Source organism: Balaenoptera acutorostrata (assembly GCF_949987535.1).
Source record: "Balaenoptera acutorostrata chromosome 6 unlocalized genomic scaffold, mBalAcu1.1 SUPER_6_unloc_2, whole genome shotgun sequence".
NCBI classification, from domain to species: domain Eukaryota; kingdom Metazoa; phylum Chordata; class Mammalia; order Artiodactyla; family Balaenopteridae; genus Balaenoptera; species Balaenoptera acutorostrata.
Genome location: NW_026645491.1, coordinates 422,935 through 446,766, shown reverse-complemented (window position 1 = coordinate 446,766; position 23,832 = coordinate 422,935). Strand labels below are relative to the sequence as shown.

At 51.6% G+C, this 23,832-nt stretch overlaps 1 protein-coding gene and 1 long non-coding RNA gene across 8 annotated transcripts in view; both read left to right on the top strand.

The window, feature by feature from the left end:
* The first annotated feature begins 1,782 nt into the window (after window positions 1–1,782).
* LOC130706592 (uncharacterized) lies at window positions 1,783–10,837 on the top strand. The gene is made up of 5 exons (XR_009006788.1): window positions 1,783–1,831; window positions 1,964–2,014; window positions 8,345–8,379; window positions 9,372–9,491; window positions 10,378–10,837. It is a non-coding gene; the product is annotated as an uncharacterized LOC130706592 (long non-coding RNA).
* An 11,310-nt stretch (window positions 10,838–22,147) lies between these two features.
* LOC130706595 (contactin-associated protein-like 3) overlaps window positions 22,148–23,832 on the top strand; it is a 164,663-nt gene continuing 162,978 nt past the window's right edge. For 3 of the 7 annotated variants that reach the window (XM_057539243.1, XM_057539244.1, XM_057539245.1), the window contains exon 1: window positions 22,159–22,492. In XM_057539243.1, coding sequence (XP_057395226.1) covers window positions 22,300–22,492 — 193 coding nt within the window. In that variant the 5' untranslated portion in view covers window positions 22,159–22,299. Of the gene's footprint in view, window positions 22,493–23,832 lie in introns of all 7 variants that reach the window. The other 4 variants (XM_057539246.1, XM_057539240.1, XM_057539242.1 and 1 more) reach the window with 4 other exon arrangements.

Here is a 23,832-nt window from a genome sequence, read left to right as displayed (position 1 = left end):
CTTTGGATCATGATCTCTGACTAGTCCTGCACAGAGGCTGCGGGCAGGCATTGACTACTGAGAAAAAATAATTCTGGACATGCATCACAAGCCTCAGAAGACATTTCATCTTCCACTCAATCACGAAACGTTAAGGAAACGAAGAGATACCATGTTTGTGTCTTGTGGAGTTTTCAAGTCTGTGCACTTGGAGGCGCTTATTGCTGTTAGACGTGAGGGGTCTTCAGAGGCATCCTGTTGAGTGAGAAATGCTCTAATCTTGCAATTGACCAGAAAGAGGATCTGATGATTGAAGTTTCTTTGGGAAGTATTACAAAGTCAGGTCAGTAAGTTGATCGTGCTACTATTTTTGTTGTTGTTGTTGTTTTTAATGCCAACTGAAAGTCTGCAAGATATTACAAAAAAGGAGGGAGGGAAAGGAAAATTGTTCCCATACTACCTGCTGTGTTGAAATTGGCCCAGATTGTCCACTCTCTTTCAAAGTTATTAAAAAAAAAAACCATACAAAGGAAACACCTGTGAATCAACATTTATTGAAAAACCTCCATGTATTAAATACACTGAGAAAAAATATTCTAGTAGAGTAAATGCGTTTGGAAAGACTCTAGGAACGGAGTCAGGAGACAGTATCTTAAGAGTGTTTCCCAGGTCTGAATTCTTTGCTAGAATTGTTCTTTAGCGGAAACTTCAGGCTTGCAAGGAAAAAGGACCTACTGTTTTTTGAAAGGCATAAACAAGAACCAAGGAACTGCAGTCCAAAGGGCATGAAAGCACTTGCCCCAATTTGAGGCTACTGTGCTTAGAGCGGAGCTCTCCAGAACTCTTTGTAGCTAAGTGCATGGGTTTCACGTGTGCAATAGAAAAATCACGAGTGCACATCTCACAAGAGCTGGTTTTAAGAAGACACTGTCACGAAGGTTCCCGGCGAGGAGCGTCGCCAGAGATGCTGCGTAGCGTGCCCGACCCTGCATTTCTCTCCTCTCCTGCAGAGACTTCCTGGAACAGATCCCCGCGTGCCCCGCGCCTGCACGCCTGCGCACGCCCACTGGGGCGGGGCTCTCAGGCACGTGCACCGCCGTCCTCCAACAGCTCCTGGCGTCTGTTGGGGCAGTTGGCTTGGCTCCGGAAGACAGGAGCGCATGCGCGAGCGCGGAGGTTGGGGCCCCAACGGCTGTCCGGCGGGGGCGGGGCCTGTCATGGCCGCCTCTGGAGTCAATTCCAGGAACCCTGAGGTAAGGGGTACGGGGACTTTTCACCCTTCCGGTGTCACCGCTCTGCACTGTTGTTCACCCTGTGGGTTGTTTGTGCCCTTGTCCGTGTAAGGAGACTCCCCACAATGTGGATTCACGCCCCCATAGAGCTCGAGTCCCGTGAGGGGTTTACCCCAGGGTTATTGGCACCACTGGGGAGCCGGCTGCATGAAGGGTTCAGTGATTGCGGGGCCTACGGTGGGGGGGGAATAGTGTGTGTGAGCTATTAAACAGGTGCCCAGGTGCCGTTCTAGGCTGCGCGTTCTGAAGAGTACAAAAGCTAGAGGGACGTTCTTGCGAGTTGAAAACCCTCATCTGGTTCCAAAGGTGTAGCTCAGGTGATTGGAAAATGAGTGAAGATCTAGCGAACATCCTCATAGCTTTACTAGTAACTTTTTAACATAAAAATACCAAACAACACTTATGTTCAAACGGTACTCTTTTGTCAATGAGAGGAGTAAGTTTGCTGAATCTAACAATAAACATGTATTCGTAGTCTGATACTCTCCGATCATGACGGAATTGCAAGCGTAGTTTGGCTGGTGATGCAAGAGTTCAGCAAAAATCAACGAAAGGATTAGGTAAGAATCAATTCAGTATATAGAATTTACAGTGAAGAATAGTGTACATTTTCAGTTATTTGTAAATTATGTGCACACATCCATTATATCTTTAAAATTAATTATATGGTATATATCTCCACATTTCTTTAGGGAGTGCTGATTCAGGTTATTAAGGCTTTGCTTGATGACACACCACTGCAGGTGCGTATGGGGCTTAAGGTAGTTTATGTTTGTATTCTGGGGTTGTGAAAGTACTGTGTGGGTGTGTTTGTAGTGTGAATTACATATATGTGCGTTTGTGGCTTGTTGGAGTTCAGTGTCTGTATTTAAGGATATTAAGAAGTTACATCCTTGTTTTTGGCAATTGGGGAGTTGTGGGTGTTTATGTGTATCTGGAAGTGTCATGTTGTATATGCCTATTTGTAGATCTTCCAGGGATTGTAGGACCTCATGGGCAGTGGGTGGTTTTATGTATATCATTATTTGGGAGTCTATTGGGAATGTGTTTCCATGAATTCCTGGCGTGAGGTTTATTTGTGTATTTATGGAGTTGGTGAGAATCTGAGTAGTGTATTTGTATTTGAAATATGTTAATATAAATGTTTCAGACATTACATGAAATTTCTAAAAATCTTATATTTGTATTTGTATGGAAATATGTATGGAAATATGTTAATATAAATGTTTCAGACATTAAAAAAAAAAAAAAAAGGAAGGAAATTCTGATACATGATGTAGCATGGTTGAACCTTGAGGACATTATGCTAAGTGAAATAAGCCAGTCATAAAAAGGACAGATACTGTACAATTCCATGTGTATGAAGCATCTACAGTCATCAAATTATAAAATCAAAAAGTAGAATGGGGGGTGCCAGGGGCTGGGGGAAAGGGAATGGAGAGTTAGTGTTTAATGGGGAAAGTTTCTGTTTGGAATGATGAAAAAGCTCTAGAGATCTTTTGTACAGCAATGTGAATACACTTAACACTACTGAACTGCACACTTAGAAATGATTAAGTGGTAAAAAAAAAAGATTACCTACCTATATCTATATTGATAGATCTCTTGTATCTCATTGGTCACAGACCTTCTTGGAGAGTATCTCTGTGACTGTGTCAATCTGTGTCCAGTCAGAGGGTAGGGACCACACAGTGACCCGAACAGGATGTCTGATAGGCCCAGTTAGTAAGCACTGATGAGACATAAAAGAAAGCTCCAGAGAACCCAGGGCTGAGGGAGGGCACTCGCGGAGGTCAGCTTGGAAGGAGCTAGGCCTCAATGGAGAAGGCATGCCTGAGCCCACTAGATGTCAGGGAAATCTGCTGGTTTGTGTGGGCCAGGCTGGTCTGCAGCCACCATGGCGCAGGCGCTGTGCCTGGTGGCCAGGTACCTAGCAAGCTCAGGGCATCAGGATGCAGGTGGGGGCTGAGAGCGGGAAAGCGGAATCTAGAGGCCTTGGAAAGGTAATCACCAGGGTGGGGCTGCGAGGTCACAAGGGAATGTCATTTGGGGTGCATGGCTGGGCACCAAATGTCCTGACCCCCACACCTCAGACCCCCAGGCATCAGAGCCTCCTCCCCCTTCCACCCCTCCAGTGCCCTGAACTGGGGGAGCCTGACATTTTGCTCACCAGGAAGGAGAAACGTCCAAGGGTATTTGGAGCTCAGAGGCAATGAACTGGTACACTGACCTTGGGAGAATAAGAGGCCTCCAGTACAGGATGCCAAAACAAATAACTGGTAAAATAATATAAAATTATTATTTTATCTGAATTTATCTGAATAAAATCTAATAAACTGGACTACATAAAATGGAAAACTTCTGCTTATCGAGGAATGGGCTGCTGATACACAAATAGCACTGGTGAACCTCAGAAATATTTTGTGAGTGAAAGAAGCCAGACATATAATAAATGAATCCGTTTATTTGTGGTTCCAGAACAGGCAAAGTGAATTAGAACAGTGGTGGCTTCTGCAGTGGGGGGAGAGGGCTTGACTGCACAGGGGCCAGAGGAAACTTTCTTGGGGACAGCAATGTTCTAAGACTTGATATTCGTGATGGTCCATCTAAACAGTTCTCAAAACACATCAGTCTGGACCTCCAAGATGAGTGCTTTTTCGGTGTATGTGAGTTATAATTCACTGCTAACATCTAAAGCATATCTCACCCTGTCTAGCCCTGGCTGGAGAGGTAGCTCGAACACGGGCTCTCCCTGCAAAGTTCAGAGAAGTAAGACCAAGGCCTGAGGCTGCACGGCCAGAGGGCAGAGGCCAGCCTTGGGACGAGAGTGTCCCTCGGGTTCCCTCTGCCCTCCCCAGTCCACACCCTGGTGACTAACTTCTGCATCCAGGAGCCACCCGCACACCTCTGGCCACCCCAGCTGACACAGGGCGTTCCCTAAGGAGTGTGTGATGGACAGTGCACTCAGTGGGTGGTGGGCTGGGAGCAGAGGCCACCTTTGGTGGGGGGCGGGGGGGGTCCCTCGGTATCACTGGGGGGCTATGGGCATCATGGAGGTCATGAACATCACAGGGGCCATGAGCATCACTGGGGACATGTACATCACAGGGGGTCACGGGCATAATGGGGACCATGGGCACCATGGGGCCTGTGGGGGTCATGGATATCATAGGAGCCATAGGCATTTGGGACAATGGGCATCATGTGGGCCATAGATATTATGGGAGCTATGGGCACCAAGGGGGCCAAGGACATCATGGGGTGTCATGGACATAATGGGAGGACATGGGCATCACAGGGGCTGTGGGCATCATGGAGGACACGGACATCATAGGGGAATATGAGCATCATGGGGGCCATCAGCCTCTGGGGCCAGTGAGGTGGGAGATGTCCCCAGCCTTAGGCTGGGCTCTCGCTTTGGCCTGAGTGGGTGGTGCCCAGGAGCCCAGGGTTATCCCCACCCCATCTCTGGGGATGCAGAACCAGGACCCTGGTACTCTGAAGCATCCCTGATCCTACCTGGCCTGTGCCTTCTCCTGCATCCACTCCTGGGGAAGCTTAGGGAATGCTGGGAAGCTGTCACCTGAGAGGGGACAGTGAAGCCAATAGACGTGCCTTTGACTAGGGATCAAAAAGACCAGCAATACTTTTTAAGTTGTTTCTTTTAACTCTTTTGTCTGGTTATAAAATAATGTAGGAAGTATACACACAGAACTGTAACTGACAGAGGCAAGTCCTCTAAAAAAAAAGGCATTTTTGTCATGCCATTTTTGTTATGGATGAAGAAAGAAGCCAGCGGGCTTACAAGGTGTCACATGCCCACTGGAGAAAGCTTGGTAAGTCAGCAAAGGTGATTAGGAGGAAGACCTCATCCCACCACCCAGGGAAAACCATGGTTAACATTTCAGTGGGTTTTTTCTAAGGAAGTGTGTTTGTATCATTGAAATCACTTAATTTTGCAACCTCTCCCCATAACAGTGTAGTGTCAGCCATAACAAGCTGCACTGTAAGCATCTCTTGTAATGGTCACATGATATTCTATCACGGAGGGGCCACAAATCATCCTTTCCCTGGCATGCATTTAAGTTGCCTACAATTTTTCATTACTTCATATAATGCTATGGTGAATTATTCATAATGCTTTTATCATATTAAACAATGTCTCTTTAGAATAGATTCCCAGCAGCAAAATTATTTGGGTCAGAGGATATAAATATTCTAAAGGCCCTTGATATATATTGCCAAATTGTTGTGTGGAAGAGTCAGTCACTGTGTTTGCAGATGCTTCTCATGTAGCAACTGTGGAAATTTGTGTACATTCAGGGTTTGTTGTTCATTGTGAATCATGGTTTCAACATATAGGTCTTTAGCTCTGAGCCTATTTTTTAAAATATGTGGTAGCCCTTTATATTTCTTTTGATTCACTGGCAGAGACAATGCTCAGAGTTTGTCAAATTATTTTCTTGGTCCCATACATCTGGGTGTGATCACATGACTAATTCTCATGTGTGAGAGGAAGTGACCTGCTACTAGATTGAAATATGCTGGGTCCCTGGGCACTACTTGGTTGAAAAGCAGGAGAGCCCCCTTACCCACATCAGGTGTGTGAGAGTGAGAAATAAACCACTCTGTATTAGCCACCAAAATGCTGGGGTTTATCTGATACCACAGCAGAGTTTGGCCTCTCGACCAAAATACTCACACTATTAGTCATCTATCACTTTAAAACAAATAAGTGGCTTTAAAAAATAATCATTTACTGTCTCTAATAGTTTCTGTGGGTCAAAAATTCAGAAGTGTCTCTGCACAGTGGCTCTGGCTCAGGGTCTCTTATGAGGCTGCAGTCAGATGTCAGCTGGGGCTATAGTCTCACCTGAAGATTTGAGTGGAGCTGGGGATGTACTTCCAAGGTGATTCACTCCCTCATGGCCAGCTGGTACCGGTGGCCATTGCTTGGAGGCTTCAGCTCCTCCCCACACTGGGCTCTCCTCAGTGCTGCTTGAGCATCCTCACAATATGGCAGCTGGCTCCCGCAGAGAGAGTGATCCAGGAGAGGAAGACAGAAGCCACAGTGCCTTCTATGACCAAGCCATAGAAGTCACACACCATCACCTCTGCTGTAATTTATTGGCCATATACACTAGCTCTGATTTACTGTAAGAAGAGACTACAGAAGAGTGTGAAAATGAAAGCAAGGATTATTGTGGCCATCTTTTTTTTTTTTTTAATTTTTGGCTGCATTGGGTCTTCATTTTTGCACACTGGCTTTCTCTTGTTGCGGGGAGAGGGGGCTACTCTTCGTTGCGGTGCACGGGCTTCTCGTTGTGGGGGCTTCTCTTATTGTGGAGCACAGGCTCTAGGAGCGTGGGCTTCAGTAGTTGTGGCTCGTAAGCTCTAGAGCGCAGGCTCAGTAGTTGTGACACACGGGCTTAGTTGCTCTGCAGCATGTGGGATCTTCCTGGACCAGGGCTCGAACACATGCCCCTTGCATTGGCAGGCAGATTCTTAACCACTGTGCTACCAGAGAAGTCCCTTGTGCGCATCTTGAGGCCAGCTATCTCACTCCCTAAATCTGCTTTAGAAATTTATTCTTTAAAAAACTCATGGGTATGTGCAAAGATTTAGGTACCAGGAGAGGATGATCATTGCAGTATTGATTTTAGAAGCAGAAGAAAAAGGTGGGGGGGACATAAATTCCATAAAGTTGAATAAGGTGTAATATGACATTAAAATAGAATTGTATGCAGTCATATGTCGCAGAAGAATTTTTATGACACAGAAAGTTGTGTTTGTAACATAATTAAGCAACAAAATAACATAAGTAGAATGATTCTGTTGTGTAAAGAACATGTCTTTATAAAAAAGCATAGAAAAGGTATGAAAGGCTATACGTCTGGGGTAATTTGGATTATAAATGGGCATGTATCCACACACCTCCCCTTCAAATGTGAGTGGAGGACACTTTCCCACCATGTTGATCTTGGGCTTGGCCAAATGGCTTGCTCTGGCAGCAGCATCAGTAGCCGATTCCAATCCTAAACCTTCAGAGGACTTCCATGCTCTTCTTGCCAATCTGGGAGCTCCGGACTCCCAACAGGAGAGGAGCATGCCGAGAAGCATGTCCCAGGAGAATGGGAGACATGCGGAGCACACCTGGACCACACCTGAAGCTGAGGCTGAGCCCCATCCAACCCACAGGTGCAAAAGCAAGACGTACACCCTCACCCTCCTGCACCTCCTAGTATTCACGATGGCTGTGACTGATGATACAACATCAAACTAGGAAAAGCTGTTATTCCTGCATGATAGAATCATTTTCCTTTTTTTCTCTTACCTTCATTGTCTAAATTTTCTGAAATGGACATAATATTATATTAACTAATTATATATTTTATTCAATATATTCATTATTTATATAATATATTATATTTTATTATTTAATTATATTATATTATTTATATAAATTTTTATTGTTTATTTAAATGTTTTTATTATTTTATATAAAGAATGTGTGCATGTGTGTGTATGTGTAAAACAAGGTTTTGGGAAGTTTAAAAAGAAAACCTTGCCCTTAAGGCCACCCTGTCTCTCTGTTCCCTGCCTCCTGCAAATGCACCGTAACTAGTGATAATCACAATGCACATTTTGATATCCTGTCTTTTCTCTGAAGTTACATTGTAAACACTCTTTTTGTTACTATATGTCCTTCACGAGTAACATTTACAGTGATGACAGAATATCCCACCAAGTGAATATAACAGCATTCTCATGTGTTTTACCTGCTGGAAATTTAAGTTACAGGCATAACTTGTTTTACAGTGCTTTGCTTTATTGCACTTTGTAGATACTGCATTTTTCACAAATTGAAGGTTTGTGGCAACCCTGCATCAGATGATAGTTAGCATTTTTTAGCAATAAAGTATTTTAAAATTAAGGTATGCACATTGTTTTTTTAGACATAATGTTATTGCACACTTAATAGACTACAGTATAGTATAAACATAGCTTTAATTTGCTCTGGGGAACCAAAAAATTTGTGTGACTCACTCATTGAATTGTTCATTTTATTGCAGTGGTCTGGAACCAAAGCTGCAATATCTCCAAGGAGGTCTGTATTTCGGAATTGTCGTTTAGTGAATGTGTGACCATGAATATATTCATGTATGTGCATTGTGTTTTTCCCTTTGCTTCCCAAAGATAAAATCACAGACTTGAGACCCACAGGAGGGGATGAATATTTTACTCCTTCTTGATATGTATTTAAAAGTTTGCCTTCCAGAAGGAATCAGCCAATGTACCTCTCCACCAGCTGTACTTACAGGTGTGCCGGCCTGTAGAAGACACCACAGATTACCCACTGCATGTCCCTCAGGAAATGAGACCTGATTTGATTCTGGAGTGTGGGGGGCAATTTGCCCATCCCACCCTGTATCTATGGGTAGCTAATGAGATGTAAGCAGAATTACTGAGTGAGTCATCTGGAAAGCTCCTTAAGAGGGGATAACTGGAAATGAGCCCTTTTTGCCCCCATGCCTGCTTTCTGTTGTGATGGTTGGATCTCCAGCAGCCATCTTGGGCCATGAGGCTATTTTGAGGATGGAAGCTCCACACTATGCAAGGCAGAAAAGAAAGATCCCCCCCACTCCCTACTGCTGAGCTGACATTGCCCTGTTGCATACCCCAGCTGCTCTGTGGGTTTTGTGAAACTGTGTGTGAAGTCTGTATCTCATTGTATTATATGCAGGCAAGACTGAACTCTCCTACAGATGTCTGGAGTAAGCTGTGGTGTAGTGTTTTTTTTGGCACATAATAAGCACGTTACAGCAGAAAATAATAATAATAATAATAATACTGTGGAGGAGCCATGCCAGCCTTAGATTTCCTGTCTCCAGGCTTGTTTCAATGTGAGAGTAAAATAAATCCAGTATTAGTTAAGTCTTTGAATTTTAGACCTCTATTACTAGTAACTGAGCTACTTCTTAACCTCTCCAGAACATTACTAGCATTGGCTTTAGCACATTACATTTTTTAAAATTATGTATAGGTGTCAAATAAGACTTAATTGTTGCTTAATTGTACATTTTTGGAGGAACATTACAGGCAGAAGGAGTAGCACAAGCAAAGCTGTGCAAGTTGGGAATGACAGCCATTTTCAAAATCACAACAGTCACTTCCTGGGGCATAACACCGTCTGATATCATCTTACTGAGAGGGTGTCAGGTAAGACATAAATGCACGTCACTCCCATCATGGAGAACCATTGAGGCAGAGCATCCCTATGGAAACTCAACCTGTGTTTTCATGTCTCTAGTCTCTCTCTCTCCTTGCTTGCTCCCTCTCCCCCTTTTTCCCTCTCTCTCTAACAGTTTTAGCAGGAGAGGGATCAGCGAGTCCCCTGCCCAGGACAGGGTGAGTAACTCACATAAAAAGGGACAGGTTGCACAGCTTGGAGAAAGAGCTGGAAAATTGACACCCTCAGAGCAGGAGAGCCCAGCCCTGCTGGCACTCTGTGAAAGGCTACTTCTCTCCTCCCTGCATTCAGATGGAGACACACCATCCAGCCCAATAAATGCCCCTTTGTGCTGGATGGGTTTCCATCAACTTATGAGATGTCTTTAATGAGAGCTGGTTGTACTCTGCCCAGCCTCTGCCCAGCAACAGGCCTGCCAGCCTGGACACCTTAAGAGCCAGCAACAGGAGATGGACGTTTTGGGGAGACTCCCCGGAGTTTTTAGCATCTGCACAGTGCAGACAACATCCATGGGCTGGACAGGCAGCTGGCCCCATGGAGAGGCCAGTGGGTCACATGCAGGGCCTGGCTCTTGGACCTGCCTTGAATATGCAGCTGGAGGCCCCAGTGGTCTGGTGGTTCGGCCCCCAAGCAGTTGTGGCCCCAGAACCAGGCCCTAGGGTCAGCCAGCTCCCATCCCACTCCATGTCAGACCAGGAGGACACACCTGCTTCCTACCTGCTCCTAAAGGGACAAGGGTCCTTTCCTTGGGCAGGCCAATTCACCCCTCAAACCTCCACACCCTCTCCCTTAGATGGGAGGTAGCAGTTGTGGAATTGAAATGGAATATCTCAGCTTCCAAATTCTTCTGATCAGCCTTAGCTGAAAGCAAGGAAAGAACCAGGGGTTAGCCAACCAAACAGGATTCAAGAGAAACTTGAAAGAAGAGGCTGTGGGGACCAACATTTTCAGACCGAGAAGCACAGCCCAGGCATTACAGCAGGCGAGCAGCGGCCAGAGGGTAAAAGGCAAGTTAAAGTAAAACCATCTTGCTCCCTCACCTCGTTGCCCTACAGTTGTTCTTAGCAAACAAGGTCCTCTGGGAACTCCTGCTTTTGGATGACATAGGCTTTACCAGGATGAAGGTGGCCTTGCTATCTGTTGGACCAAATCTGCTCATCAACTGTGAGAAATGACCGATGACAGGACATCACCTGGTCATCGGGAACCCAGCCAGCATGGAAACTGTGTCGGCTGACCCTGGAACCTATACAGGATCCCTCTTTAGGACTCTTTTCTTCACGGACTTATGCAAGTAAAATAACTAAAAATGGTGCCTTTGCAGTGTAGTCATTTCTAACATGCTACCCTGAGCAGTCAATTTTTCCACAGCAGAAGACACATGCCCTGTGCTGAGGGGCAATTAGTGAGTGCATCTGTGCAGAGGTGCCATGGCAGGTGCTGAGAAGCGGGGTCTCTTCCCCTCTGCACCCCTCAGTCAAATCCACTTGACTCAAATTCCCACCTTGGGGCTCAGAGTGGGGTCCCCAAAGCAGCCACACCAGCCTCCCTGGGACCTGGGTAGAAATGCAGGGGGTGGGCAGCAAGGAATGTCTCTCAGCAGTTCTGATGCTGGCCTAAGCAGGATCAGAACAAGGACACCCCTTTGGATGGCACTGCCTGACGTCCGGCAGGCACAGGGGCCGACCACTGTCCCCTCCCCACCTCAGAGCAGGAGAGATCTACGCCTGTGCTCGAAGCCCCCCCCCCCTGCTGTGGCTCCTAGGGCATTTGCAGGGGTCTCCCTAAGGAAAGCGAAGCCATGGGTCAGCCTGCGATCTGAGGTGGGCCACGCTTCTCCAGGGTAGAGAGGAAAGGGCCTGAGATGGCTGAGTGCTCCTGCGGGACTCACCCCAGCCTCGCGGCAGCTCCCAACACCCATCTGGGGTAGGTGGGGTGGACTCAGGGGACCTGGGTTAAAATCTCAGCTCTTAGAGCCTCAGTTTCCCCACGTGCAGAATGGGTTCATAGTGAGATAGTGCACACCAAAGCCCCAGACCAGGGTCCCTTAGCAACGCCTGCTAGTTCTATCCTTGGCTTCTCAGTGGCAGTGTCTCCACTTGTCCACAACCTGTGGGAAGCTGTGGGTGCTAAAGGAGACAGCCCCCAGCCTGAGCCTCCAGAGCCTCAGTGGGGCTGGGGGTCGTGAAAGGTGGTGGGAAAGACCTGGGGATGCAGAAAGCATGTCCTCAGGGGCATCTGGAGGTTTCCTGGAGGAGGCAGTCCCCAGACTTGGATAATGAGGAGACTGACCCTGGGCCAGGAAAGGCAGGAAGGTGGGGGGCTTCAGGCTGGGTATGTGCGGGCCCCACCAGTCCCTCAGCAACTTTTCTCTGAACACCTGTGTGGAGCTTTCAGACCCAGTTTACTATGGAGGAGCCATCGCCTGTCCACAGGACCTCCTCATGGCCTGAGTTTGGGCCTTCTGCCCAGCTGGCTCCCTGGACAGGCCAAGGCTAGCAATCAACCTTCGGGAAAGGAAGGGGGGTACTTAGACTAGACCTGACCTGCCAGCAGACACCTCTTTGCCAAACCACAAGCCACCTACCCCAGCAGAGCTCCAGACACCTGTCCTCACTCCCACGTTCACCTGTGGCCCAGTGGTTTCGTGGTCTGAGTCAGCGGTCAATGTCAGAGCCAAGAACATGGCGCTCCATCATTAGTGGTTTGCAAAGCATGGGCTTGGCCGAGCCGGCTAGGCTGAGGAACTCCTGGAGACTGGACAAAGCCCACATGGCCAGGGCATGCCCCGGGCAGCCACCAGGTGTGGACTGAGGGTCAGCAGTCCCTGGGGTTTTGCGTCTGTGGTTGCGAGGGAGGGGGCAGTCAACACACAAACAGCAAGCATGGTGCTTTCAGGAGCTGACCCAGTGCACGGGGTAAGGGAGGCCAGGGGCTACTGCAGACAGGTGGTCTACAATCAGAGGTTATGAAGAAGCAGGCCACATGGAGACCTGGGGGTAGGATCTTCAGGTAGGGAATATGGGGAGTGCAAAAGCCCTGAAGTAGAGATGAGTCCAAGGAACAAACAGAAGGGCAATGGGGAGGGTGAGGAGAGGGGAGGATGTAGGGGCTTCAGTTGTACAGGTTCCAGGAGTGAGGATTTTCATCAGAAGACTTCAGAGGGACTTAAGCTGGTCAGTGATATAATCTGATTTACTTTTTCAAAATAGGATTGTGGGGAGGGATGAGTGTTTTAATCTGTTATATGTCCTGTGTTTAAAGAAAAAAAAACCTATTTATCAATGAAAAATATAACATATAAAAACTAGGACTGAGATCAGATGTATCAGGAAAAAAACAAAATTACAGTACCCTAAAACAAGACAGTGGTTTTTTTTTTTTTCACATTTAAGAAGTATTGAGGTGGGCAGCCTAGGGAAGGCCTGTGATCCAAGCATTGGGGACACAGGCTCCTTCTGTCTTTGGTTCTGCTGTGTGAGACTCCCATGCCCAAAGTCTCATGTTCCAATATAGCTGCTGGAGCTCCAGCCATTACAGCCACATTCCAGCCAATGAGAAGGCAGAAGTAATAAAGAATGGCATACGTCCTCTGTTTAAGGTCTCTTCCCTAATGTTGCACAACCCTTCCATTGCCAGAATGTAGCCACACGGCCACACTTCGATGCAGGAGAGGCTAAGAAATGCAGGAGAGACCCCTATTCTGGGAAGCCATTTGCTGAGCTAAAAATCAGGAGCCTGTGACTAAGAGAGAAGGGAAGAACCAATAGTAGGGATGACCACTGTTCCTGCCACCTTTGCCCTGCTCCTGGGGACAAGGACTTTGCTGGGCATAGATACCCATAGACGGCAAGTGGAGTCAGCCCCTCGGGGACTGGGGAGAGACCAATGCACAGACAGGCAGGACGGATGGGTGGATCAGGGCTCCACAGAGGAAGCTGCATCTCACTGTTCTCTCTCCACAGTACTGGGTGGGCACCTCCAAGCCAGCTGACCTGCCTCTCACTAGCTCTGTCGATAGCTACATGACAGTCCAGAACATGATGAGCATAACTCAGCGACAACCTCATGGGGGGAACTCACTTTGTTTTGGGGTTGAGGGCCTTACTGTGTGACCTTGGGCATGTCACGTCTCACTAGAGGATCAAGTGAGGTGGTGCATATGCCTGCCTGGGTGCCCATCTCATGCTACCTAGTCCACTACCATGCTTGACCCAGGCATGTCTGCATGACCTTGGCCAGTGCCTCCCCACCCCCGTCTTTAAAATGGGGGTGATGACACAGAACCTCCTCACAGGCCTGGCCTCCTTCCTCTGTCCTTCTGGAAATGGGGTGGCAGCCCTGCCCTGCCTCCCGGCTCTGTGCCCTGAACTAGTGGGAGCAGTGGAGCCTGGAAGTGCCTGACAGGAATGCAGAATCCTAGGCCCACCCCACTGCCATGAGATGGTTCCCCTCAGGTGGGTGGCGGGCAGGCGGGCCACCAGCTCCCAGGGAGTGCCCATTGCCCCAGGCTGGCCTCCTCCTCCCGCACTCCCTGCTGGTGGGCATGTGTAGGCCAGCCTGGGCCTGGCAGAGGCAGGAGCTGTAGCTGCAAAGCCAGCCTCCCAGGGCAGTGCTGAGCACAGGCCTGCTTCACTCCGCAGGTGCCTGGGGCACCTCAGACATGCCACACCATGTTTCCAACCTTGGTCTCTCTCTCTCTGTAAAATGGAAATGCCACCTCTGCCTCCTTGCCTCTCAGGAATGGAAAAGGGCCAGGGATTCAGCCACTTTCGAAGGTTCCCATTCATGAGGTCTATCCGAATGCACATCTTCCCAGATCCCAGGTGACACAGTCATGATCTCCCCACAGTAATTCGGGGGCACAGGCAATGTTCATCCCCCTCCTGGTGGTGTGTTGGGTGAAGTGGGGCCCAGGCCCTTCTAGCCATGAGACCCCCATCCCTCCTGATGAGTGAGGCCGGTCAGGCATCCTCATCTCTGTATCACCCAGAGCATGAAGCCACCGCCCTAAGAGCCACCAGACTCTGGTGATGCGGCCCTGGGCTGTCACTGGCCAGCAGGGTTTCAGCACCTGCTCAAGGCAGCAGCATGAGGAGGGGGCTTAGGTCAAGGCCGCCATCACCCTCAATGCCGGGAGCTGGTCTGGGCTTCACCTGGGCTGGGTCAATTCATCTTCACAGCATCCCCATTTTACAGACAGTAAATGTATCCCCAGTCACACAGCTCGGAAGGGGCAGGTGAACTCAGCATCATGCTGCATGTGTGTGTCTGCACATGTATGTTGGCTGCACATACAGCCCGTCTAGCACATGTGTCTCTCTGCCGGAGCATAGCGGCTGGCCCTGTCCCTCCCCAGCCCACCCCCTCTCCTGGGACATTACCCAATTGTCACTTCCCCTTGGACCCAAGCCTCACGGGCAGCAGCTGGGAACCGGCCTTGGACAGTCATACTGGTCTCTCCAGCATTAGAATTTGAAACCAGGTAGATGTCAGGACACACGGTAGGCACTGCCCCTTTCAGTCTGTCCTGGGAACAATCTGGTAAACAGACACAGCACAGGCAAATGAAAACGACAAAGCAGACAGGGGAAGTCCCTCCCTGAGGACAGGCACGCCTGGAGAATGAGACCCTGCCCAGGGCTGACCAAGCCCCCCCCAGGTCTACCCTGGGAAGGTGAAGTGCCTGCCTGAGTCCCTGGTGGTCAGTACAGAGCAGTTACAAACCCAGGTTTAAGTGCCCAATTATTCCACCACGATCTTCCCTCGCTTCCGCCTTTTGGACAGAGGGAATAATGAACCTCAGCACAGAGCTGCCACGTGGCCCACATGAGAGACCCCTATGACACCCACCGAAACCCTCTCACTCAGCAAACAGGCAGGAACAAAGCCCTCTCCTCCCGCCTCTCTTCATCTGCCCCACCCCCGCACCTGGGGCCTCCCCTGCAACCTCAGAGCCCTCTCTCCTGGCTGCCTTCTCCCTGGCCCCTCCAGGAGCCAGCACTGCCCCTAGGGCAGAGAGGCTAGTGCTTTTGTATGAATAATACCAACTTAAAATATCTGGATTTCCAGCTGCTCATGAATAGTTAGCTGTGGGTTATGTGAGAATAACAGTAACTGCTACTTGTAATGGCCACCATGCCCAGGCCTGATCAGACCCCCAGGCACTGCTGTGTCCCCACTCATGGTGTCTTTGTGAACTAGGCCTGAGGCAGTAGCCACCTCTGTGAGCCTCAGTTTCCTTAGCTATGAAGTGGGCCAACAGCAGTTCCTCCTTCACGAGACGGCTGTGTGTGGGCAGAACTGATGTCCCATTGGGATGCATTGGGCCCTCAGCGGTGCTGCGACTGGGCAGGCCCTGCCCACACCTGCACAAAAGGGATACCTGTCGGTCTGAACTGTGGGCTGCAGGACTTCAGGGCTAAGGTCAGGACAAGCTCCCAGGGCAGCCCATACAGACCCTAGATACTAGGCCCCCACCATGGGCAGAGCACTGAGGAATCAAATCCAAACACCTCACTGAACGGAGAAGGAAACCAGCCACATCATACAGCGGGCGAGCGCCCAGCTGGATTCAGCCAGTACTGTGGGCACCCCATGGCCCCCAGTCTGTCCTCTACCACAAATGGTTTGGACATGGCAGCAGGTCAGGAGGAGGACCTGGAGCAGGGTTTAGCAGAAGATTCTCCCCCTGCACCTCACCTGGCTTTTCCACAGCCTTTTCTCCCGGCAGTCCCTGCCTGAATCTGAGCCCTAAGCTCCTGCTTGAGGAGGGGTAGAAAGGCTTGCTGGGAGGAGGGGCAAACCCCAGGATCTTCAGATGTGTCCCCACTTAAGCAAGAGCCCCAGACAGCAGGGTGTGTGGGCTGGGTCACCACTATGTCCTTGGCTGCAAGAGGACTGAGTGGGAGGCCCAGGCCCAGAGCCCCCATCGGTCTCGAGACGCCCTGCCATGGGGCCTTGGGCAAGTGCAGACCCTCTCTGAACCTCAGTTTCCTCCTCTGTGAAGTGGGCAGGATCACTCACCTCCCAGGGTGGCTGGGCTCAGGGAAGAGTTGTATGTGTAATCCATGGGCAGATGAGCCCTGTCGGGCCAGGGTGGTGGGGGAGCTCTGCAGATGTCCCCCTCCACGTGCCCCATATCCCCATGGCCTCCATGCAAGGCCGGTCTGCTCAGGTGCCCCGCAGGAGTGAGTTGGAGTCTTCACTAAGTCAGCTCACTTTTGGCTGGCAGCAGAAGGAGTAGTAAACAGCAATTTTATTGTGAAAATAAATGTGGCCCTTGACTGTGTCATGCCCAGGGATTTATCTCAAGGGGCAGCTGCGTTGGACCCTGCAGCAGACTCTGGGACCACAGCCAGCTGAGGACACAGCAGGGAGGTGGCAGGACAGGGTGCAGTGAGGCTCCTGGGGCCACAGTTGGGCTTGGAAGCCAAGTCCTGGGAGGGAGGGGTGCGTGCACAGCCTCAGCTGCTGGGGGAAGTTTGCTCCTTTTCTCTTAAACTTTTTTTTTGGCCATGCTGCACGACATATGGGATCTTAGTTCCCCGACCAAGGATCGAACCCATGCCCCCTGCATTGGAAGCGTGGAGTTTTAACCACTGGACCGCCAGGGAAGTCCCAAGTTTGCTCTTTTTCTCATTTCTGCTCTCCTGGCAGATCCCGAGGCTGGTGGGGTCTTGGCCATGTTCCAAAAGGCAGCCCTGACGTGGCTGCGGGGTTACTGCTGGCCATTGCTGAGTCCACAGGAAGCGGGACTGCCCAACCCAGCCCAGCTGCAGCAGGGAAACCCCCCCGCCCCCCGCCCTAGGAAACTTCCTGCCATGAGCTCAGACATGGAGCAAGAGACATCTCGGGGCTGGCTGGGTGCTGACGGTATGAGGACAGTGCAGGAGTAAGCCAGTGTGACCTGAAGCAGGTGCCTTCATGCTGAGTCCAGGCAGTGGCCACAATAACAGCTTATGCCCCGCACTGGTGGGTCAGACAAGGGACACCCCAGGCCCCAACAGATCCTACTCAGTCAGTTCTCAGGTCCCAACCAGAAGCAAGGACACCAGAGCCCGCACATCCACTGTTGCCCACTGAGCCCAAGGGGAGGGGCCTTATGCAGGAGTGGCTGCGATAGCCCAGCATCTGGAGCTGGACCTCCAGTGCACCCTGGGTCTCACTCAGCTCATGCATTTTCTGGGACTAGTACTTTCTCTTCCTTGTTATGGATTTTTTAAATGGAATTAATTACAAATTGGTACAGTTCGTTTGGGAGGTAACCTTTCAAAGTGGTGAGGCCTGGGTGGCGAGGAAGAGGAACATCCAGTCCTGCCCTGCACCAGCTGTGCTCTGACCAGCCACTGGGCCTCTGAGCCCTTCATTCACTCCCCCTTATGTGCCCATTTTATAGATGAGGAAACCGAGGCACAGACCAGTCACTCTGTTGGTCCGTGGTGTGGCAGGATATGGGGATGATAAAAGATAGGTGCTGATGGAAGGCCTGCACCCCAGCTCCTCCCAGGGTAGCTGATGAGCCTCATAGATTTGTTGGGAGCTTGGTTCTACAGATGTGAAATTGGGCTCTGGGAGCGTGGGCAGGAATTCCCATGTGGGCTCCTTGTTCCATACTTGTACATGGGGTTTGGAGTCAGTGGCAGAATTGGGGCAGGCAGGATTAGAGGAAGTCCATAAGCAAAACCCTGAGGGGTCCTGCAGGGGTTCAGTGGGCCACGGCCCTGGCCTGCCCTTGTCTCCCAGGGGAGCAGAGAGTGTACAGGCAGGAGGCTGGGGGTGGGCCAGACCTCCTGGGCCCAGCCGGAGGCCATGGGCAGCCCATCCAAGCCCAGGGTGGACTGCAGGATGCATTGTGCTGAAACTGGGTTCTCTGAGTACCACAGATCTGCTTTGACTCCTGCTTCTGTCCCAACTCCCCTCCCTGTCCAAGCTGAGGTTGCCCAGCAGTGTGCCCCTGGGCCAGGTGGCCTGGGTCCCTGCGAGCTGCCTACCAATGGTTGGGATGAGACCCTCTGTCCACAGAAAGTGGGCTCAAGGAGCCAGCCCTGTGGGCACCACTGCCAAAGCCAGCTCCCTCCCCACAGGCTCCTTCCTGGCTTTTAGGGGGAAAAAGTCTGGCAGCCCCGAGCTTACTCAGCTTCTGGGATGCCTTTGAGGTTTCAGGGAAGTCCTCTTGGCCCTAGGGACACGTTAAACTGGGTATTTGTTCCCTGCACTGCCCAGGTCATGGGCAGGGGTCTCGGTGAGAGGGTCCCAGCATGGCTCCTGGCAGCTGGGTGGGCAGGTGGCCTGTCCAGGCCCATAGAGCTCCGCACCTGTGAGAGGTGGGCTCTGACCGCCCCCCCAGCCCTTGACCTTCTCAAGATAGCAGCCTCCCTGGGATTCACCTGTGCAGCAGTCACCTCTAGGGCCCAGAGCTCCCTCCACAGCTCAAAGCCCCTCCCTCCGCAGAAGGTCTAGGACACCAAGGTCAGGCATGGGAGAAGCGGATCAGCCCTGCAGCCTCCTCCCCACCCAAGCCCCTACCGCACAAACCTCCTGGGCCCCCTGACCAGGGTGGACATGAAGCTGTGCCATGTCCTGGGTGGCCCTAAGCTCTGAGGTGGATAGGCTGGTTCCAATTCTGATCTGCCCCTCCCTCACAGTGGCCCTGGGTGAGCCCCCCTGAGCCTTAGTCTCCCACTCTGTGGAATGGGAGAACAGTGCTCTTTCTCAGTGTTAGTGGGGGCACTTGGGTTGTAGAGCTTCCCAGACTGTGGCCTGGGGTGTACAAATGGGGAAGCTAAAGCCCAGTGAGGGGGAGCATGTTGTCAAGGCTACACTGCCAGGCTATAGTGAACTGGGGCTTGACCAGAGCTCCCCCCACCAGCCCCCTGGCCTGCAGCCTCTGGCCAGCGCTCCTTATCACTGCACAGGTTGAACAGGAAGCAGATGGCCATATGGGCAGGAAGTGCCCTGTATCAGGAGGGGCACATGGCCTGGGGCCCTTGCTTGCTAACTGGGGCCCTGAGACAGTGGCCAGACCCCCCAGAACCTCCCGGCATGTTTGCTCCGTGGCCCTGTTGCACACATGGGAGACTGAACCCCAGAGGGGGCTGGCTATCCTGAGGTCACTCAGCTAGAGCCAGGGGCTGGGGACTTCTGAGCACTCAGGCTCACAGGTGACCCAGACCCCAGACCCCCACTGCAGGGCCCAAGGGGACTGTGGTGTCAGCTCTCAGGGCTTCTGAGCCCTGGGACCTGGGTTCAAATCCCAGTGCAACCCTCACTTGCCATTGGCTTTGGGCAGGGTTCCTCCCCATATAGCCTCAGTTTACCCTTGGTAAGTGGAGTGTGAGGACAGGGGGGAACTCCCTGGAGGAAAGCACCTAGCTAAAGGGTGAGTAAGATGATGGACTGTGCCCTGGGCACCCAAGGTGGAGAAGAGCGGGGCACAGGCGCCCTGTTCTGGGGGCACTGCTGCTGATGGTGTCATTCTGTATTTGAATGTGCACGTGGCTGCATGGGCATAAAATATTTAAACAGTTCAAGAGAGCTCAGAATAAAAAAGAATTCTCCCTCCTCCTCAGAAGCCTCCACAGTTAGCCTGGATGTGTATATATGTGTGTGTATGTGTGTTTGTTAATGCATATATACGTATGTATTGTATATGTGTGTGTACATGTATGTATACGTGTGTGTGCATGTGTGCTCATGTGTGTTTGTGCATGTGTACTGTGTCTACATGTTTGTGTATGCTTACACACATATATGTATTGTGCTTGAGATGTGTATTAGGTAATTACGTGTGTGTGGAAGACATTTTGGCACTTCTGGTTTATGAAACATAGGGGCACATGGCCAGCGGGCCAGTGTCTCCAGGATGCCCGCACCCAGAGGAGCACACACATGGCGAAGCATGGCCAGCTGGGCCGCTTTGCAAGAGCAGAGCTGGGAGACAGCCTGGTGCTTTTGAGGGGGGTGGGGCACAGACCCTGGGGAGGAGTGGTGTGCCTTGGGTGTTCTTGGTCTGGGGGTGTGGCCCACCCAGATGTGAGTGCAGCTGTAGGCCTGGCATGGAGAGGCAAAGGGGAGACTTGAAGAAAGAAAGAGGAGACCCCAGGCTGCACATGGAATTTCCCAAAGAGTAGGCCAGGGCCCTGGGTCCAGCGGAGGAGGCTTTCCCTGGGGGCTCTTGGGTCTAGAATTTTAAACCAAGTGGATTTGCTACTTAAGAACAACTGACACTGAGGGAAAGCAGGACATAGCAGAGCCACCTACTTTCCCATCCTCCCTCCTGGGCATGTTATTCTAGATTAAATTTAAAAGACATAATGTAAAAATGAAGACCCCGCCCTTCTGTAGTTCTGTAATTTCCATGGTGAAATATCTCCAGCTGCAGAAAGTAGAGGCTTGCCCTCCCCAGAACCCCCACCTCCCATCCCTGCATCTTTCATGACTCTAGAAACAAGATCTGAATGGCCCCAGGAGGCCTAGTGGCTCAGGGATTCCTGTGGACAAGTGGCCAGGGCTGAGGGGTACAGGTTTGTCCTGGGAGGTTGGGGAGGGGCCTGGCCAGGGGCAGCTTGAGGAGGGCAGATGGGCTGGATACAAAGAGGAGGCCTGGCAGCTTAGAGCTGGCTTCAAGTGAAACAGCCGCCCCAAGAGGTAAACTCCAGTCCTGGGAGGGGTCTTTGTGGCCTGGACTCCAGCCTCGGAGGCAGGCCTTCTCCTGCCTAACTACCCTCCCCACTCCTGCCCCAGGAGAGAAGAGCCTATCCAACAGGGGGAGTCAGCTCTGGGTGGGGCCTTGGGGCATGGAGGGCACTTGGGAGTGACAGGGGCCCTGGCCTTGAGGACTGGGGATGTTCTCAGGCAGAAGTGAGGGAAGAGGTATCAGAACTTGTGTTCCTGTTTTATCAACGTGAACGTGAAGGCAGAATGAGCCCTGGAGGTCGACTGTGCAGCATGTCGTGACCAGTACAGCACTCTAAGGGTGATATTAGTATTATCACAAATACTAATAATAAAGGGTCAGGAGAAGACTCTGGATGTGTGGTGGCCTGGATGTGGTGATGGTGTCACGGTACACATTTAGCTCCAAACTCTTCAAGTTGTTCACATTTATTATGTACAGCTTTTTCTGTGTCAATCACACCGCAGTAAAGTGGTTTTAAAATTTTTTTTAATAAAAATTAAGGAAGAAGCTAAGCTCAGTTGCATTGTAGAATGCAGAGGCATCTATTGAGCACCTGCTGTGTGACTGCACAGCTGGGAGATGGCCTGGGTGGATCGGCCATCCCAGGAAGACTTGTTTCAGATCTGGGCGAGTATGCAGGAATCTGGGATCCAGCTGCCGTCACGTCATTTCCCGCCCTGGCACCAATCACCTCCTGGAAAGGAGGGCAGGCAGGGGCACGCAGGGAAGGCTCCCAGACGGCCCCGCCCATGGCAGGCAGACAATTGGCGGCATGTTCCCATCTAAAACCAGAGTGTGTGCTAAGGTTGTGTTTTGTTTCCTTTCTCTTCCAGGACTTGATTCGTAGGGTGGGTCTTGCAGGGGCTGCACAGCCTTCTCTGGGCCTCTTGTTCTATTAATAAGCACTTCCCTTTCGAGCCCTCATCTGGGCCCTTACCTGCTGATCCGATCAACCCCCACATCCCTGGGAAGGAGACCAGGCTCAAAGGGGGGGGACACCAGGGTGGGCCCAGGCCTGCAGCCCCCTGCCACAGAGTCCGGGCTGACCACCCCCCTCCCTGCAGGCACCCCGCTGGGGCAGGAACCGGCCCATCAACATGAACCATTATGCCAATAAGAAGAGTGCGGCAGAGAGCATGCTGGACATCGCACTGCTGTTGGCCAACGCCTCCCAGCTGAAGGCCGTCATCGAGCAGGGCCCTGGCTTCGCCTTCTTCATCCCCCTGGTGGTCCTCATCTCCATCTCCCTCATGCTGCAGATTGGTGTGGGCGTGCTGCTCATCTTCCTTGGTGCGTGCCTGGGCAGGGGGCCCCAGCAGTGGGAGGGCCCTGGGGTACCCCTGCCCCACGGTCAGCTGATTCTGCCTGCACGCACCCTGGGATGCGTCACTTACCCCACTGAGTGTTTTCCAGGCCCTCACAGAGCTGCACGGAGGCCCCGGCCCTTCTCACTAGGCACGTGGTCCAAAATGTAGCTCCCATCGTGGCCCCCAGAGGGACCCCCATGTCTCCATCTTTCCACTCACCCAAGCTGAGGACACAGGAAAATGTCATAACCACTCTCTGCTCTTCTGAGTGTCTGAATGTCCCATAAAGAAGGTTTTTAAAGGTGATCCACACATGGGATGAGGTCCATGAAGAAGCAAGACCAGCAGGTAGGCAGTGGGTGGACACATGTTCCCAGAGGATCCAATGAACCTGGGGCCACCCCAGCCAGAGGGGTCAGATGCAGAGCTGTGCAGGTGGCTGGGCCCTGGGAGCAAGTGGTACAGAGGACCACCCCTCCTGCCGCTCACTATGAGCACATCTTACCTTGGCTGTCTTGTTATTGCCAGGAAGCAGCAGAGGTCAGGCTCCCGGCTGTGAACCTCCCCTACCACCTGGCCCTCATGGTGGGTCCAGAATGGTGTCCGGGCCCATGCCCCCAGGTCCAGCCCTGCCCAGGGCCCAGCACAAGTGGATGCTGCCCAGCCCTACATGCCTGGTGTAGCCTGAAGCAGTCTGTGGCCTGTGGTGTGGGCTGGCTGGCAGCCATACCAGACGGATGCCAGCCTGTGTGGACCATGGACGTGGCCAACAGATGGCCTAGTTCCTCCTTTGGCCAGGACAGGAAGCTGGCCCAGATGTGGCCAGAGGTTAAGCCCCAGATGGCTAGACTGGGTCCCTGGTCACCAAGCCAGGCTGGCCTCCACGGGTGCTAGGGGCATTGGGGACAGGGCATGACAGAGGGTGGGTCTGTGCATCCCAGCCCCCTACAGCCCCTGCCCCAGCTGCTCCCACAACAGGTACACATGACAGCCCCCCACCTGCCCACCCACCAGCACCCAGGCTCATGTCTCTACAGTTCCGGCCCCCTGACCCTCACTCCAGATGTATTCCTGTCTCAGGTCCATGGCATGTGCTGCTGCCCTCTAGGGTCAGGGCTGTGCCCTGAGGTCTTCCCCACTGGCCCTCCTGACCACCACTGCTGGTCACTGTCATGGTGGGCCATTTGGGTTTACTCTGCCTTTGGTGCCATTGGCTAGCGTCACTGCCCACAGTGTCCCCCTGGGGCCCATATCTGAGCCCTGACTACCCTTGCACCGTCTGGCCCAAGACCAGGGCTGCTCCCTGAGAAGGAGGGTCCTGCC